This window comes from Plectropomus leopardus, chromosome 12 (assembly GCF_026936395.1).
Source record: "Plectropomus leopardus strain MGB_pleo_1.0 chromosome 12, ASM2693639v1, whole genome shotgun sequence".
In the NCBI taxonomy this organism is placed as follows: Eukaryota; Metazoa; Chordata; class Actinopteri; order Perciformes; family Serranidae; genus Plectropomus; species Plectropomus leopardus.
Window position 1 is genome coordinate 12,492,929 of NC_142187.1, and position 17,606 is coordinate 12,510,534.

At 38.6% G+C, this 17,606-nt stretch overlaps 2 protein-coding genes across 3 annotated transcripts in view; one reads left to right on the forward strand and one right to left on the reverse strand.

Annotated features, from left to right (window-relative positions):
* Nucleotides 1-21: 21 nt before the first annotated feature.
* LOC121950940 (uncharacterized) lies at nt 22-5,051 on the forward strand. Of its 2 annotated transcripts, XM_088085180.1 has the most exons (5): nt 22-279; nt 392-622; nt 725-834; nt 1,445-1,538; nt 2,945-5,051. In XM_088085180.1, exons 2-5 carry the CDS (start codon nt 409-411, stop codon nt 3,883-3,885), a joined length of 1,359 nt encoding a protein of 452 aa, XP_087941306.1. In that variant the 5' UTR covers nt 22-279; nt 392-408; the 3' UTR covers nt 3,886-5,051. The 2 variants fall into 2 exon arrangements, with proteins under 2 accessions (XP_087941306.1, XP_042353011.2); XM_042497077.2 differs by having other exon boundaries at nt 22-622.
* A 569-nt stretch (nt 5,052-5,620) lies between these two features.
* The window catches only part of LOC121950939 (dual specificity testis-specific protein kinase 2-like), a 35,899-nt gene continuing 23,913 nt past the window's right edge, over nt 5,621-17,606 (reverse strand). Inside the window, exons 7-13 of the mRNA XM_042497076.2 lie at nt 17,278-17,360; nt 16,097-16,181; nt 15,589-15,672; nt 14,526-14,612; nt 11,849-11,987; nt 9,501-10,034; nt 5,621-9,009 (exon numbers count right to left, since the gene is read on the reverse strand). Coding sequence (XP_042353010.2) covers nt 8,708-9,009; nt 9,501-10,034; nt 11,849-11,987; nt 14,526-14,612; nt 15,589-15,672; nt 16,097-16,181; nt 17,278-17,360 — 1,314 coding nt within the window. The 3' untranslated portion in view covers nt 5,621-8,707. The remainder of the gene's footprint in view (nt 9,010-9,500; nt 10,035-11,848; nt 11,988-14,525; nt 14,613-15,588; nt 15,673-16,096; nt 16,182-17,277; nt 17,361-17,606) is intronic.

The following is a 17,606-nucleotide window of genomic DNA, read 5'->3' on the forward strand; positions in this document are numbered from 1 at the left end:
CAAGTGACGCTGCCACGTTAACCTCGTTTTGGGTTCCAGTGCGTCCCTAAGTGGCGGAAACAATGCTAGATCAACGACATTGCTGATGCTAAAAACAAATACAGAAAAACAGGATTCATCTCATAAAGCAGAATAAGTCTAAGTATCTTAGTTAAAAAAGTAGTTTGCAATTAATGCGACAAAAGCAGAGCAAGAATGAGACCGCCCGTGCGAGCCAATAGGTGTTAAAAACAAGCGACCCTCTCCCCCAACCATCCGCGGAAGAAATTCACAGCGCAAGTACACAGCATCTCCCACTCCTCTGACAAGCTATTTGTAAACATTTATCCTGACAGCGAGTGAGATACAGGCGTGTACAGGTCAATATATTTATTTATGTTTGCTTGTGAAGCCGAAGTCGGCGTCAACATGGAGAACGGCGGCTTTCAGAGCCAGCTACTGTCCGTCATGGAGGTCCTGGCCAAGGCGGCGGTGGCGGAGATAAACCGGCGTGTGGATGACAGCTGCGCGGTGCTCCGGCTGGAGGTGAGCCAGAGCCGGCGGGACATCGACCTGCTGAAGAGGAAGTGTGAGGTGATGGAGGCTGAGCTGAGGAGGACCAGGATGAGAGCCAGGAGGAAAGGTGAGAACGAGTGGCAAGATGATTTTATTTCCTGGTGTCAAGTCTTTGGTGTGTGCTTTTTAAAACGCGTTGTGTTTTGTTGTTGTTGTTGTTGTTCCTCAGTATTTTATCCTCCAGCAGCCGAGAGATTCACTCCTTTAGTCAAAGTGGTGATGAGCAAAGAGAGACAGAGCACAGAGTGGGATGCTGAGGCTCAAAATCAACCCCAGCAGGTATGAATAAAACTAAATATGATTTTTAAATGTTTATTAATCAGTTTTTTATTTATCAGGTGACCAATTAGCCAATAAAAGGCCAGTAAATAATGAAAAATACCCATTATAATTTTGTCAAAGCCTAATGTTATGTCTTTAAATCGCTTGTTTTGTCCAAAACCCAAATACATTCAATTTACAATAATATTGAAATTCACAGCTCCTTGCTTTTAATAGCTGGAACCTATGGATGTTTTACATTTTTGCTTGGTATACGGCTTAAACAATTAATTAATCATAAAAAGTGTTATTTTTTTGTCTCAATTGATTTATTAACCCCACTCAGTCAATAGTATAAAAAAAATCTCATTTTGATAATTAAGTAGTGTCCCATTTGTAAGCTTAAAAATAAAGTTAAAATTAAATACATAAACAAGAAAACAAGATAACTTGTATTTCACTGCATATTTTAGCTTTTTGGTTTATTATGACTCAGTAAATGTATAGTATGCGTATTTCAAAAATATTAAAAGTATAAAAACTTGTATGTCACAGTTTTTATTTCCATTTAATGCCTAAGTAGGTAATCTCCCCTGTGTGAGTACTGACGTTGAGCCTGGTGTTGCAGTGTGCAGAGGTGGAGACTGTTAATGAAGCTGAACACATACTGATCAAAGAGGAGTGTGCCGAGGACGACATGTGGAACTCAGAGGACAAATTAAGTGAGTTCAAACACAAACATCAGACGCTCCCTTCACTCATCATGCTATCAGCAACAGGTGTATACTTTGTTATATAATTAAATAACAGTAATGTTAGTTTAGTTTACAAGTAATGAACATATGACAACATTTTTATTGTATTATGTTACTGTTCAGAGTATAAAGCAAAAAGATAGTTTAGCAGCATTATGTCACAGTACCCTCAATGAACCATTTACGTACACACAAAGTCACTAACATCACCATTACTATGAATTACTTTGTGCAGGTCACATGGACTTCTACAACCGCACAAATCATAATTGCTGTTACTCATGATGAGCAACACATGCTGTACTTTCAGTCAGCCAGTCAAAATACTACAAGTTACCTGCCTGATATGCGACCTTAATACAGTTCCCTGCAATTTATAAAAATAAGTTTGAGCCGGCATATTAATACACAGCAAGTGTTACACTAATTGTTTGTTGGAACAACTTGAGCCAAACAAATTCAGATCCACAGGCTGTATTTGAATCCCCTTTCATCTGCACAGTCAGTTCCAGTTTTGGTCCAGTGACTCTCGGTTTGACAGCATTTTATTGACCTGAATGAAGTTTTGAATCTGCTGAATCCTCTCAAATTTTAAAGAGGACGTTTTCTGTTGTTTTTCAAGTTCATACCTGTATTTTGAGTTTCTACCAGAACACAGAACACCTGTACTCACCCTCTGTCAGGGAAGCTCTGTTTTAGCGTCTGTTTCTTTAAGCCGCTCTCCCGAAGAAAGTCCAGTCTTTTCTGGTTGGTCAGCATTTCCGGGTCCTCTGCATCTCGGCGTGACTGTAACGGAGAATAGTGACACTTTCAACCGTGAAAAAACACACATAAAAGCTTAAAAACACAATACGACATAACAGCAGAAATCTAAACTTAAATCAGGGAGAAATTGACTGCAACCAAGATGACATGTTTCCCTGACATTAGCATTTAGCTTTAGTGTAGTCTACATAATATAGACACCTGCATTAATGCATTTGAAGCATATGACCATACAAAGAAATCTGTCACTATCTGACGTCAGCTTGTCCCCAAAGTTGAAAAAATATTCGGAACTGAGTATTCGGACCGATCTGAAGTCTGAGGGTTTTTTTGACTCAGAGAGATTACGTTTACTTCATTATTTGAAACTTCGGCCACGCTTAATACATTACACATTTACAATTCACATTTAACTGCGTCACATTACACATACTACAGAAAATATGGAAAAGCATAATAGGTCCCCTTTCCAAAAACTTGTATTTTGTCTTAATGTTTTATGCATTGCTCTTTGGCAGTGAAAGGAGGGGTGGTATCAAAAGAAGAGTTAGACTTTGAGATTGATATTTTCTAGTGTAAAATGATGTGTGGTTCCTTCACTTTCTTAGTCTCCGAACCTGAGCAGCCATCATGTTTCGACGCCTCACAACCTGCCCAGCCTGACGGCTTTACAGAGCGTTACCACTCAGCTGAGGGCTCAGGTGACCCCGCATCTCTGGTTTCCCCAACGGACGGCTACGACACTTTCCCAGAGCAGAGCAGACACCAAACGGAGGCAGAGCTGGTAGTAAAACACGAGAATGAGGAAGAGCCAGATGAGAACGCGGCTCCTCTCGATTCAGCCCACAAGTTTGTGACAGAGGAAGGTGACGGACAGCTGTGGTCGCCCAATCTGTGCAGGGACGCTGTTAATTCGAGCTTCTCGTACTCTGAGCAGCAGTTTGAGCCGATTCCCTCTGTGTTCCCGTCTCAGAGTGGATTGCATTTAGAAGACGTGGTGCCTCAAATTCACTCAGCGGGGAAATCACAGTCAGCCGTTGTGAGCGCAGCACGAGTGAAAAGACGAGCCAGAACTTTTGGGTGTAAGAGACCACAACCAGATGAAGGGCACAGTGCTTTATCTCAGATTAACAGCATGGATCAATGCGTGATTCCTCAACAATCACAGCATCAGTATAGAGACTCAAACCCAAGTGAGGATTTGACGCCACCAAACCCAGCGCCGTCTTCTTTCTGTGGGCGCAGCAGCTTCGGCCTGGCGAGGAGGATGAGGACGCCCTGGAGGTCTGGCATCGGTGAGAAGAGGTTCAGCTGCACGTACTGCGACAAAAGCTTCATGAGGTTCAGTCAGCTCAAGGAGCACCTGAGGAGTCACACGGGAGAGAAACCGTTCAGCTGCCTGCAGTGCGGCAGGAGCTTCACCAAACAGTGCAACCTCATCAGACATGCGGTGGTCCACAGCGGAGAGAAGCCCTACGAGTGCTCGCTGTGTGGGAAGTGCTTCACCCAGCGCTCCAGCCTGAAGTCCCATCAGAAAACTGCTCACTGAGCTCACAGGGTTTTATTTTATACAGCTGGTTCGCCCACATATTGAAAAAAAAGTGTTTTCTTTGTTTTTATCGTTGTTTCATTGTATATTTTCTTCTTTCAAACAGTTTTATATTATATTTAACACAATTTTTCGAAACAATAAAACAAACTAGTCTGGAATTGTAATACCACAATTTCATTTAAAGGGCCATACTACTGTGGTTGCAATTTCAACTACAAATAAATCCGAGTATTTTTTTTCTTGTGCTCCAGGCAGCCAGTGGCATCCATTCTTCACTGTTCAGTTTAAAAACAAAACAGTTGACTCTTGAACTTTACGTGTGTGGTGTAATCCATCACTCTGAACATCAAGTTTACATTTTTTCACAACAGTAACTGACCAAAATGTATTTACCAAATTTAATTAGCTGCCCGAAACTGCAAGAATAATACATTAAAATGTATATTCTCAGTAAATGGTCAGTAAATCCAATCTGAACGAAAAGTGTAAACACGTGAATCCACTGGTATGGTTCTTTAAATGTGTATCGCCCTGTTTTAAAAGGCTCTGTTATAGTACAATGAGCGACTGTTCTAGATGAGTCAAAGCAACATTGAACTATCAACACTGCTTATATTCTTATTAATGAAAAAATGTCTTGTGTAGTAATATCTTTGGAAAAGCACCAACAGTCACATTGTCACATTATATTGTAAAAGTGCTTGCTTTACATGTTGGATTGTTGTTATGATACAATGATGCACATTCCTCCACACAGACAGAAATATGAAAAATACACTCAATAAAATACTGTAGATAAAGAATTAAATTCATTTATCTATAAGGATGTCAGGTGCTCAGCTGTTTCCACGTTACACCAAACTCTGAAATCTGTCAGATTTAGTGATGCTTGAGGTGAGCTGTAAAAGACAGGACTGGTAGGTTGATCAAATGTTTTTAAAATATGAATGGGGTCATTTTTATGCCTATGTTAGACATGTTAAGTCTGCATTTCATTTGGTCAGTTTCTTTATCATTCAGTTAGGCAATTTAATTCTAAGTGCGTTGTTGCTCAAAAGCGAGGCCCGGTTCGTGCCTGTGGTGTATTATCATTGCCCTAAAGTATTGTTTGATTTGTACCGTGAAATGAAATTTGAAAAAAAAAAAAAGTATTATAAGATCTATTTTATTTATGTTGTTTTTCCTTATTTCATATTTTCATACATATTAAATCCCCTTTTTTATGGTTAAGAACAAAATAAGCAACAATTATATGTAATTTCTGGCTACAATTCTTTTTTCTTTTTTTTAAAAATTAATGACAACTTGTAAAATTAATCAGAATATCTTATCTTATTCTGCAGGAGACACGTTTTCCCGTACAGATGGACAGAAGAGTCTTATTGCTTCTGATTTGACAGGAAACGGGATGCTTTGCTCTGAGACCTGAGAGAGAAAGAAACTGGGGTTAGGCTTGCATCAATAAACTAGTCTAACATTTCTTATTGTAACCAACCTGTTATGACCAGAGAGCTGAGACTCTACGATGACACTCGATCGGGGATAAAGTGAGGATCTTTTAACAGCATCTGTCCACATGATGAACTTAGTCTGCGAACCTGCAACTCAGACCTAAAAGCAAACATTTTAACTTTCAATTTAAAACAAATATGGCTTTCTAAATTTTAAATCCAGGCTGTCTGAGCTTTTTTGAGTTTAGTGAGAAAAAAAGAGGATAAATAAACAAGGAAAACTCAGAGAAGCTTTGTTATTAGATCAGCAAAAAACATCTCAATCTGTATTCATCAAGGCAGGTAACACAAACTTTTTACACAAATATACAAAGGTAAGACATGAAAAATGTTTTTTCATAAATATCAAATTAGATTCTTTATACTGTAAAACAGTGTCATAAAAGTTACATTGGTTGCATAGAAAAGTAGTGATAAGTAGCTTGGGGACATCGCCGTGTATATCGCTGTACAAGTGCATTTTAGTTCCTACTGACGTGATCGGACTGAGATCGGCAGAATGTAATGAGAACATTGTAAGGAAGTGCAGGAGACAACTGGTTCAACAAAAAATAAATCTGATTTCATAACAGTCATTTACTTTATACACTGAAACATTTAGACCAACACTGATGAACAGTTCTAATGTTTTAACAAACCTGCCAAATGAGAATCAATGATAAAAAGAGTAATCCATTTCAGATGTTTACTGGAGTGTGTGAGTAGAAAATGCATGAGACCACCAATTTAATAAGACAATGAAACCAAATGTTAGCAGCAACCATATAAGGAGTGTGTATGACTAAATTGCTGTGAGATATCTAGCTTCAGATTAGGAATGCGCTCCAATTAAAAGAGAATAAACATTAAATTTTAAAGGTCCAGTGTGTGGGATTTAGTGACATTTAGTGGTGAGGCTGAAAACTGCACCAACTGATACTCGTCTGGTTTGCCAAGTTTTTAGGAGAACTCAAATATGCATATGGACTTATCTTGAGCTAGTGTTTGATTGTCCATTCTAGGCTACTGTAGAAACAACAACATTTTTCAGGTGTTTATAAATTAATTAGAACATAGTGATGAATATTATATACAGTTTCTGCTATTATATCCTCCTAAATCCTATACACTCGACCTTTAGGTAACATCTACTCACTTAAGCTCAGGCTGTACCATATTTTCAGGGGGAAAAACTCATGGTACGTTTACATTTATTTATTAATTATTTGTGATAGAACAGACATTTTTATGTTTCTAAATACTGCTCAGCTAAGCTCTGTCTGGTTTGGATATTTTCCACACAATACCCTGAAAACTCAACATCAGGCACATCTGAATGGAAAAAACTAAAAGGCCCAATGTAATTAAAATATAACTCATCAAACATAAGTTGTATTCTATGAGACTGAGCCATGAGCTCTTCTGAGTTTCTAGGTCAGGGAAGTTTACAGTTTTTTAAGACACTTTGGTCGAGATGGAATTAAATCTAGTGAAGTTTGTGTGGGATTTTACTTACATTATTACTCCCAAATTTGGTCTTTCATACTCATTTTAAACACATGACATGTGAATGTATCTTATGCATGGGACGGAATAAACTGAGGGAAACAGTCTGCACGCACTGCATAGTCCAACCAGGAAAGCCTTTTGTCATCTCAACTTTCTGTCAGGCTGATATCTGACTTTTTTTTTAAATAGTTATCAGCGATAATCACTGTTTGTTGATAACACTGTTAAAGAACATATATGCAACATTTCAAACTGAATTATCTGATTTTGTATGTAATTCACATCTAATTTACATTACTGCTGGCCTTTATTAGAAGTTTGACATTAGATCGATTTTGTGAGGGAGCACCCTCTTCCAAAAAATATTAAATTTTGACTTTAAAGCTAGACTAGGCAACTTTAAAAAAAAAAAACAAAAAAAAACAGCGATCACTGTGGCCATAAGTGGTAATTACTCAGTGATGGCACATGAAGTAAGTTGCTTTTAAGGACTACATTCTGAGCGTAGAAAATATGTGTAAAAATCCTGGTAAAGCCATGTGCTATTATGATGTGAATGGTATATGTTAGTTAGTCAGTGTCTGCTAACATTAGTCATATAGCTTTTCTTGGTCAAACCAGACCAAGAAAAACTATAGTGGCTCAATCCCTGAGTGTATTGAAGTGAGTAGGGGTGCGTTTTATTGTTTGCAAATGTACTTTCCATTTGTAAGAAGATGTTGTTTTGTCTTAAATGTTACATAGTCTTGCTTTAAACTTCTTCTTTTTTATTCCTCTGTTTTGGCTTTATTTTTTGATGATTTCATCATCATTGTGTGTTAATGAGTTGCAAAAGGGGACTATTGCAAAAACATGGTGCATTCAAGTGAATTCTGACATCTGAAATGTGAAACTTTACAAGGTACTTTTTTGCTGAATTTGATGTCTTAACAGCATTGCTTGTGAATGCTTTGCTTTGACTGCTGAGTGGTGTGAGTTAGACAGATTTATAGTGCATCTGACCAAAGACCGCTATGACTAATGACCACAAGAGGTCCTAACCTAAAACTATCCTCTCTAAATTCACTCTTGCTGTTGCAAGGCAGAGTTCCCTGTGAATTAGTTAAAGGAGGTTGAAGGAGGTGTGACAGTGCAAAATGTTTTAACACTGCAGTCTTGTTCTGGGTTGCTAGGACGGTTTGAGATGAATCATCTGTCTTGTGAGTGTTGGTTTTTAGGCACTCAATTGTTATAAATCACCTCTAGTTTTCTTATCTGAATGTTAATCTGAAAATATGGGATTTGTTTCGATTTATTATAAACATTTGTCTAACAAGGAACATGGGCAAGGTATCAAAACATAAGCTTTGATTTTTAAACACACACTTACACAACACAAGGGATCGTCAATACCCCTTATCATACACAAGACGCCTAATATAAGAAACCTTAAAAGGACAAAAAAAATCTACATCATCTCACAATATTAAATATGAACAACTTTTTCAAAAAAATAATCTCTATGCCAAGTGTCCATTGTGTTGATAAAAGCTTCTTTTTTTGTGCTAAACGGAGACTTGTCCCGTCACACCTGCGTGATAATATCTTTGAAAGATCATTATCATTAGGTGTGCTTGATTTATGAGTCAACATGTGATACATTCACTTGAAAGATAAAATATCAAGTGCTTTTATTTTTCAAAATCTTTAAAATGTATACGGTGTGTCGGTTTACTGCCTCTGTGTCCTCCATCCAGGGGTAAAAATCTCCCTTCTGTCCAAATCCACCACCACCAACACCTCTGTGTGTGTCTGCGTGTGTGTGTAGATTTACATGTGTGTTACATGGGGCAGGTGTCTGTCGCTCTTTCTCGTTCCTCCTCTTCCTCCATGCTGCTGGAGCAGTCCATTGCCTCCCCACTGTCTCTCTCGCTGCTGGGGACCATCGGAGACCAGCTCTCCCCAAGCTCATCCTCCTCCCTTCCATCCTTCTTCCCCTCTTCCCCTCCGTCCTCCTCCCCTCCTCTCTGCCTGCAGTAAGGGGGGATCTCAACCACGACGTATTTCTTTGCCCAGCCGCTCAGCACTGCCTTCTGCCGGACATCATTTCCCACCAGGCCTGCGTCAGACCTGGAGTTAGTTGCTGAGGGAAAACAGCAGAAAAGAGGGAAACAAAAAAGAGAGGAAGGGAGCTATTATTATCTAATTTGGTGATAGAGTTTAAAAAAAACAAACAAACTGTGCCTGTGGCTTAGTTCCTGCAACAGCTTCCAACTTTTACCAACTGCCAAAAAACATGTACATACATAACCACCAACCCTGAACTTCATCCAAATCAGGTGCAGTCTTGTTTTTAAATGCTAAATAATGCCCTGATGTTATATGTTTAAAGCTCGTTGCAAGTTTTTTTTTTTTTTGCATATTAAACTTGTATTTAAATAAAAAAAACATTCACCCATTATCAGACTTATCTGATGTCCTGGAGCTATAAACTGTCAAACTAAATAAAACTAATAAAAGGTCTTTGACTAAAAGCTTGCTAATTAAAATGGATTTTGTACAGATCTGAGTGTGCTGATACTTTTCTCATTTATATCAAAAATGCTAAAAGGTCATCCTCATCAGACAACTCACCGGGCAGCGTTGTCGACAGTTGGCTGGAGTTACACATAACAGAACCGTTATTATTGGAGCTAAGAGCAGCAGCGAGGTGAAAGACCTCGGAGCGGGGCAGCTGAGGGGACACAGGCAAGGAGTGACACTGTCTTCCTGGCAGCTGCTGCCAGTAGTAAGACGTCTCCTGTTGAGGTCCTCCTGGTCCGTGAGTAGACAGCTGGTTACTGAACATACTCCCCGGAGGCGAGTGCAGGTCAAAAACCAACGAGAACACGGACTTGCTGGGCACGTCGTAAAACTTGATCTTGCCTCCACACAGGTCCTCTCGAGCAGTGAACGGGTTGATCTTGTGGGCTTTAGATGCTCGCTGAGCAATAGGGGGGTTATAGTAAGGGTCCTGGACATTCACTTTTCTTCCTGGTTTGCAGGAGAAGATGTCTGATTGGCTACGGCTGAGCCAGATGTTTCGTCGTGGGCGGGGTGATTTCGGAGGGATTTTATCATCGTGGAAACCGAGAGGGTTCTGCCGCTTGAAGCCCTGGATCTTGTCACCTTGAACGCAGAGACAGTTTAGTTGTTATGACACATTTTGCATAAGATTCACATCAAGTAATCAAATTTGACAGTAAAATGTGCACAACTTAAGACTAAAGATGTACTCATATTTTATTTTATATTATGACAATACTTTATTGTCATGTCTTGACAATAGTGCTCTGATGGTGAAATGGAGAATCTAATGTAACCACTAGGTGGCAATACAAGCTAAATCCTGCACAGAGTACACAGACATGAGTTCCTTGAATCTCTGCTCATCCAGTGATTCCACTGGATGACACCTTTAAGGCAAAAATCTTCCCTGTAGAGTGGTTGGATATTAATATTCTTATAAACTTTAAAGTGCTGCAGCAGGAAAAAAATGTTGAACGAAAGAAAGAATTAAAGGATGACAAAAATAGGGATCAAAAAAGTCTACAATAATAATAAGTCTTCTTTTTGCAGTTATTGATTATATTGTTAAGAAAGAGATTGTGCATGTAAGCACTAAAATAGTATTTCCTTGGATGAAAATCAGTTTGCTAAGATGATACTTACAGACAACTGAGGTAACCAAGAAAACATCTTGTTTTATTTCAAATCTCAAAGTACCATTGCACTTCTAAAAGATCATGTAACCATTCATGCCAGGAAATAAATGAAAATATTACTCATGACTCATAAGGACCAAAAAAGCTAAAAAAACATTTGGCTAAAAAGTTGTTACACAATTTCTACTATGAGGGTGATCCTGGTTTTGAGGAAATGCTGATGTTATCGGTAAACACAGAGAGAGGGAGCTCTTACGTACTCTGATAATCAACAGCAGACACGGAGTGAGAACTGTCAGATCCAGGCCATGTTTTCCGCACAATAAAGGCTACATAACAGTTATTTCTTATGCCAACGGACCCTGGCTGTGTTTCATCAATTGTGTCTACATTGATCTACATTTTAAACACAATACCAGATGTAAGAAACCACATTTGTGTCACTACTATAAATCACTCCTTCATCCTGTAACATCATGTTTGTGCTCTCCTTCCTCACACACTGTAGCACTGAGGAAGAGAAGCTGTTTGGCCTGTCTAAACAAAAACATTACTGCCTGCTGACTCCATGATGGTCAGACATGCAGGCGGCGGTACACTGGACCAAATTAGAAGTGAAACCTGGGCCTGCATAGATCAAGTATCTCAAAATAGGCATCTAAAAATCTCAGACCAGTTTTCCTCTTAAGTCATGGTGAAGTTTATATTATCAGCAGCCAAAGACTCTGTGCTACAGTTCTTTGGAGTGATATGGATTAATGGAAGAATATGTTTGACTTTGCAAATATGCTACTTGAATATCATACTGGGGTGCAAATAACAGGGGATACAAGTGTAATAGTGGAAATAGGAATACGACTCTCCTGACAAGCTGATAATCCGACTCAAAGGAAGTAATGTTTAAATCTGGCTTTAACAAATCGGGCTGTATGTTTGGGTGAGGACAGTGTAAACAGTATCCTTGTAAAGGGCTGAACAAACATGGAATCGACAGCATACTCTGCAAGAGGGACTGGTGTTAGGAGAGAAGTTTCTGTCAGGCACAGTTATCCAACAGGATAACAAGTGAAATATTGACCAGCTGAGCGGCTGGCAGCAGTCTGTCTAAATAAGAGCACAAGCAGAGCCGGGGGGCCTGGGAGGCCGGGAGAGGGATACAAAATAGGTTATTTTCTCTTCCTACCACCTTCCTTCACAAGAATCAGCAAACAACCTCTTGTAAACAAAATAAGGTGACTTTAATTGACTGTTAAGCTAAAGCTGAAATGACAAACTCACCTTTGGGTGTTGTCTTCTTGTCGTTGTCCCCACTAAGTGGGACACACTCCTGCTCCATTTCCTCAACTTTAAGGCGCGCAAGAATCTCCTCGAGGTGCCTGACGATGTCTGGGAAGGACGGACGGAGTTTAGGGTCCATCTGGAAGTGAGAAACAATAGAGAGGTGGAAAAGGGTGAGATTTATATGTATGTACTGTGACATGGCGCAGAAGCAGGAATCGACTGCGCTCATCAGATAATGCATGAAAAGGAAAATGTGCATCAACAAGATTACTTCCCATTTACAAAAGCGCTACATCTAACAGTTAAACATTAAGAAAATATTACTGTTGATTATACAGCATTATAATACTTTACATAAACAAACAAGACTATAGCTGATGCCTCTTAAAACATTTTGACAAGTTGATCATCCAGGAAGTCTATTATATTGTGTTATGGCTCAAAGGGAGGTTGTTTTATGGCTTTTATTGCCACTTTACATTGACACACAACATTTCTCAACAAAGAGTGGTACAAAAGAGAAGCCTGTAGATATATAAAACTGGTGGATGATATGGCATGGCATATGTAATTTTATATCACGCTGACAACATTTATCATGATATAGTATTTGTTCTGTAAATTAAGTTAAGAAATGGTTTAAAATGATCATACTATACTTCACATTTTTTCTTTTATATGCTACATCACCTACCCCAAATCATTATACCGTGTTAGAAACGGCATTGTCATCACCTGGTTTATACCATCATATCATGCATGGATGAAGAAGAAAAGGTCCTCTTTTGGGGGATGCAATGCAAGCTTACATTTCCAGATCTATGGCAATAATATCTGGGTATTGTTTCTTTGAACTGTGATATGCTCATGTTAAAGATGGTACATCATGCATCTTTATTGAAAATATCTTAAGTTAAGATAATTAGAAAAATAAATTAAGGACTGAAGTTGAAGATGAAGAACAGGGGAAGCAAAAATTGAATGGAATGAGGAGAGGTAGACAGACAGAGTGGAAGAGGGAAAAATTATATGAGGCAGACTGTTGTTTGGAGAGAAAAAACAGATGGAAAAACAAGATGGGAGACAAAAATGTGGCTACAAGATAATGACATACAGCTGAAACGGAAGTTCAAGAGAGTTGAAATAAAATGCTAGAAAGAAACTGTAAAAGTGACTATTGAGAAAATGAAATGACACTACAGTGCTGGAAGAAGACTTCCATGGAGGATAAGGGAGAAAAGGATGATAAAAGCCAGACAACAGACATGGATGAGAAGGGAAGGAAGGGAGCCAATATAGGATCAGTCGGCAGGGTGCCCAAAATCTTCAATGCCCTCATCCTCTGAGGTTTGTTCTTAAGTCAGAAAAAAAAAATCACAATTCCAGTCCAGTGATTATGCTGTGATGTGAGAAAAATTAAACTCATGAAAAATAGGGATATTTGCTTTGGTTCAATGTACATCATGTTGCTCCTCATCTCAAAAGTTACTCAATTTAACAGCAAATCATTCAATAAATATCGAGAGAAGCTGTGAAGTAACTGATCCAGCTTTTAGTGAACAGAAGACCCCCGGACAGTGATCTAAATCCGATTATTCAGATAATCCGATTGCCGCTCTGTTTCTGAACAAGGGGAAAAATAGTTAATTAAGAAATTAAAAATTAAACCATGGAAATCCCAAGAAACAACCAAGATGAGCCACTTGGTAAGTGTCTTTCTCTCAACACAGAAAAGTTGAGCATAAATACGTTATTGTTGAGGGAATACTTCACACAAATTACCATTTGCGTATCAATAACTCACCCTGTGTTACACAGAGTTCCTGGAATTCACATGCCTCCCGTAAATGAAGAATCAAAAAAATGGGTACTTTGTTGAATCCAAACTAATCCTTTAAACACGAAAGTCAAACAACAACACAAACACAAAATTGCTAATCCAGACGGTGGTAGACCGGCAGCTCCCATGTTCAACGTGTGAGGGCGGCTGTAGCTCAGAGTAGAGCAGGCCGGAAGCTCAGTGGTTTGATCCGTGGCTCCTTCAGTCAACATGTTAGAAGTATCCTTGGGCAAGAAGCTGAACCCAAAATTGATCGTTGTATAAGCACTTGTGGGTGGTTACTGGGTAGCAGGTGGCACCCTGTGAGGTAGCCTCAGCCACCAGTGTGTGAGTGTGTGTGTGAATGTGACATGCGCTTTGAGTGGTCAGCAGACAAGAGAAGCGCTATACAGGTGCAGTCCATTTACCATTCAGCGAGGCAAAAATACTGTTTTTGTCAACGGAGTCTGGCACAGATAAGTTGGATTTTTAGTTCAGTTCCCCATCAGAAAGGGCTGTCTGTTTGGGAAGCACTCAACAAAAGACTGGATAAATGAGGCTTGGATTATACTGCACGAGTTGTGTGAGAGTTTGTAAACAGATGTTTTAAAATAGTTTCGCTGGTAAACGTGGCCCCCTTCTACATCAATTCATTAAAGACACACAGTTTTCTTCACTAGTTCAACATAACATGACGAAATGGTTGTATAAACGATCATTTGAAAGGTGAAGTATTCCTTTACATATGACCAAATATGACCACCTGGCACTAACTTTAGCAGGCACATGGCTTGTTAATGTCTTAAATGACAGAGACAAAGACAAACCGATTGGGCATGAGTGTGTTGGACTCACATTGCAGCAGTTGAAAGCCAGCTGGAGGAAGTCAGGCGGACAGTCTCCGACCATGTGCTGGAACGTGTGATAGTCCAGACCAAAGTTCTGTTCAGGAGGGAGAGAAGACAGAGAGATTTTGGATTAAAGTTAAACAGGAAGTTCATATTTACCTGTCTTAAAATGGGGTGAAGACAGAGAAAGACAGAGCTCAATCGCTTCTGCCTAAACCAGCCCCATGTCACACTAATCCCTTCGACACTGTCCTGCTGACTGCTAAAGTTTGCATTTTGAGCTCTATTGGTTCACTGAAATTTTAAATAAAACAGGCTGTGTGATACAAAAATGTAGTCTGAAGGTAACATATTTTTCCAATATTTTTTTATTAAAGTAAAATACAAAATAAAAAATAAAACAAGTAGTAGCTGCAATTGTTTTGGGTCACAAAGCTGGATTCCACTGTGTTTTTTCAATTTAGTTTAGTTTCGAATTTAGTTAACATAAATATATTGATTAGTATGTCCCTTCTTTGCATATTAAAGCAGAAAGATTAAAGCTTAAATTAAAGCATGTATTTCACATTAGGGGAGCAGTGAAATCCATTTAATCAGAAGATTGACTTACAACTACATAACTGATATCAATAAAAAATAAACACGTAAATATTTTTGACAGGGATCCCTTTAATTTAGTTATTAAATCGCTGTGAGTAAAAATTCACTGAGTAGTACTTTTTAAATGTGAAAACCTAACTCCTATCTAATGAATGGCATTTTCACAAATGCCATTTTATTACGCATGTCATGAGCAGCAATTGGTGAATAATATTGGCCAATGATTACAGTTCCATTATAGTTTTTCCAGGGTGGGATACGAACAATTAAAGGAACACCTCCATCCTAAATGAAAAACAGACTTTAGCACTCACTCTAAAGCCTGTATGAGTTATGTGAATGTTACACAGTAAAAACAGGGTTTCAATTATGGGACACCAACAGATTAATCTGTGTACAAAGCAAACAGGCAGACAAAGTGACACAAGGGTATAGGATAAAAAAGAGTTGAGAAGTATATAAACAGTCACCTCTGTGCGGGGAAGAAAGTCGGGGTCAGCCTGGACCCTCGCAATGATCTCACACAGGATTATACCATAAGAGAATACATCGGCCTGACAAGAGAAAAGACAGGCAAACACAAGAGATTTAGTTTGTTCAAAACTGGCAAACTGAATTACTGCTGGGTAATCTACATCTTCATTTCAATCCATTCCTTTAATGTGTATCATTAGTGTTTTACTTTGATATAAATCTTATTTTTTGCTGCTATTATGATCAACTTTCCCACAGGTGTTTAAGTTTAATCAAAACTTAACTTAATGTGACATCTGAGTTTATTTTCCACGCTGCCTAAGCTCATAGCATGACTGCTCCTGTGGACAGGTGTTGCAAACTGGCTTTTTGCTGCAAACACTAAACACAGTGCATCTGTTCCTGGTGCATAATGTAAAGTTTTAATGCTACTGTGAGGTCCCTATAAAAGAAACTAAACTAAACTTGTTACTTGAGGTAAGTGGTCAAATTTAGCAACTTTACCTTCTCGTCGTAGGGTTCATCTCTCAGCACCTCTGGAGCCATCCAGAAAGGAGAACCAACCACTGACAGTTTCTCTGCTTCAGCACTACACATAACAACAAACACACACACACACACACACACACACACACACACACACACACACACACACACACACACACACACACAGCACAGATAATGTACAACATGTTGATGTATGTCAATTATAATGAGAAAGTCACTTAGAGGTGTCAATTACAGTAAGCTTTGTACACTTTAGGTAACACACAGTTGCAGTTTTAAATTGAACCAAGGAGAGAATGACTGCTGTCTTACCTTTCAATCAGTTATTCAAAAAAAAATTAAAATAGTTTGTATGATGAATATTGCTTTTTAACCCATTAAATTCAGTAGATTTCACTGTGTTTTGATTTGCATTTGGTGAAGTTGGACAAGATTTTGCATCTCAAATCCTTGTGGGTGAAGAAATATAATACTAGATCATAGAAAAAATGTTTTGCCTAAATCATTTCAACGCTGCTCCTGAGCATGTTTCAGAAAAGAGAGAACAATCTGCCTCCTTCATTGTGCTACTGCAGCATTAATGACAAAAAACCTTGCACTGATAGTATCCTCCTGTTATCAAAACACTAAAGCAGAGAATGTGAACTATACAGCATGCTGTTAATGTCAGTGCCAGACACGTGTTAATAAATAACCCTGTGCCTGGTATAACGAGGAGGAACACACTCAAGCGAGTTACAAATAGCTGAAACAGGAAAATCAGAAAATAATAAAGACATAGTGGAGAACAGACATGGACATTTAGAAATCCTCTCTTTTTATGGCTATTTAAAATAAATTGTACCAGATGTGTGACTTTATAGCTTGACAGGTTTCCAAAGTGTCAATGAGAAGAGTAACTGCTGGTGTGAAATGAGGTGCAGTGCAGCTACACATTGTAAACAAAACAAGGCCTAATAGTGAGTAATTAATAAAAAGTTATAATGTGTAGCGGTATTGCTGATAAAGTTTTTGGTCAGTAGAGGGCAGATAAAACATCAAAATGACTTAAAAGTGAACAGCTACAGGTTGGAGAGATCAATTTATTTATTCGATTCACTGAAGTCATTTGTAATTACTAACATAGATTTAGGACCTGGTATATATCCGTTTAAAGCAGCATTGAGTTGAGAACTTACAGATTGGTGGGGATCTTTTCTGCCAGGCCAAAGTCTCCCACCACTGCTGTGTAGCCATTGTCATCACTTTTTATCAGGCAGTTCTGTGAACACAGACAAAACATAATCAAACATTTATCACGTGCACTTAAGGAAGTTGTGACACTGAGGGATTTTTACAAAAAAAGTTTTGCTGCCTCACAATATCAGCCAAACCTCCACTTCCTGATTAAACTTAAGCTTTCAGTATTATATTCATTCTTATTCTCTGTGCATCACAAAATGGGAATTAACAGGACATTTCAGAACATACTGCTATGAAATTTGGACTCTTCCTCTTTACCATAAAA

What these genes read in the sequence shown, in the direction of transcription:
- LOC121950940 (XM_042497077.2), top strand. Translation starts at nt 376, where the DNA reads ATGTTTGCTTGTGAAGCCGAAGTCGGCGTCAACATGGAGAACGGCGGC. An exon ending in GATGAGAGCCAGGAGGAAAG is followed by an intron (nt 623 to 724) that starts GTGAGAACGAGT and finishes GTTGTTCCTCAG; the next exon opens with TATTTTATCCTCCAGCAGCC. An exon ending in CTCAAAATCAACCCCAGCAG is followed by an intron (nt 835 to 1,444) that starts GTATGAATAAAA and finishes CTGGTGTTGCAG; the next exon opens with TGTGCAGAGGTGGAGACTGT.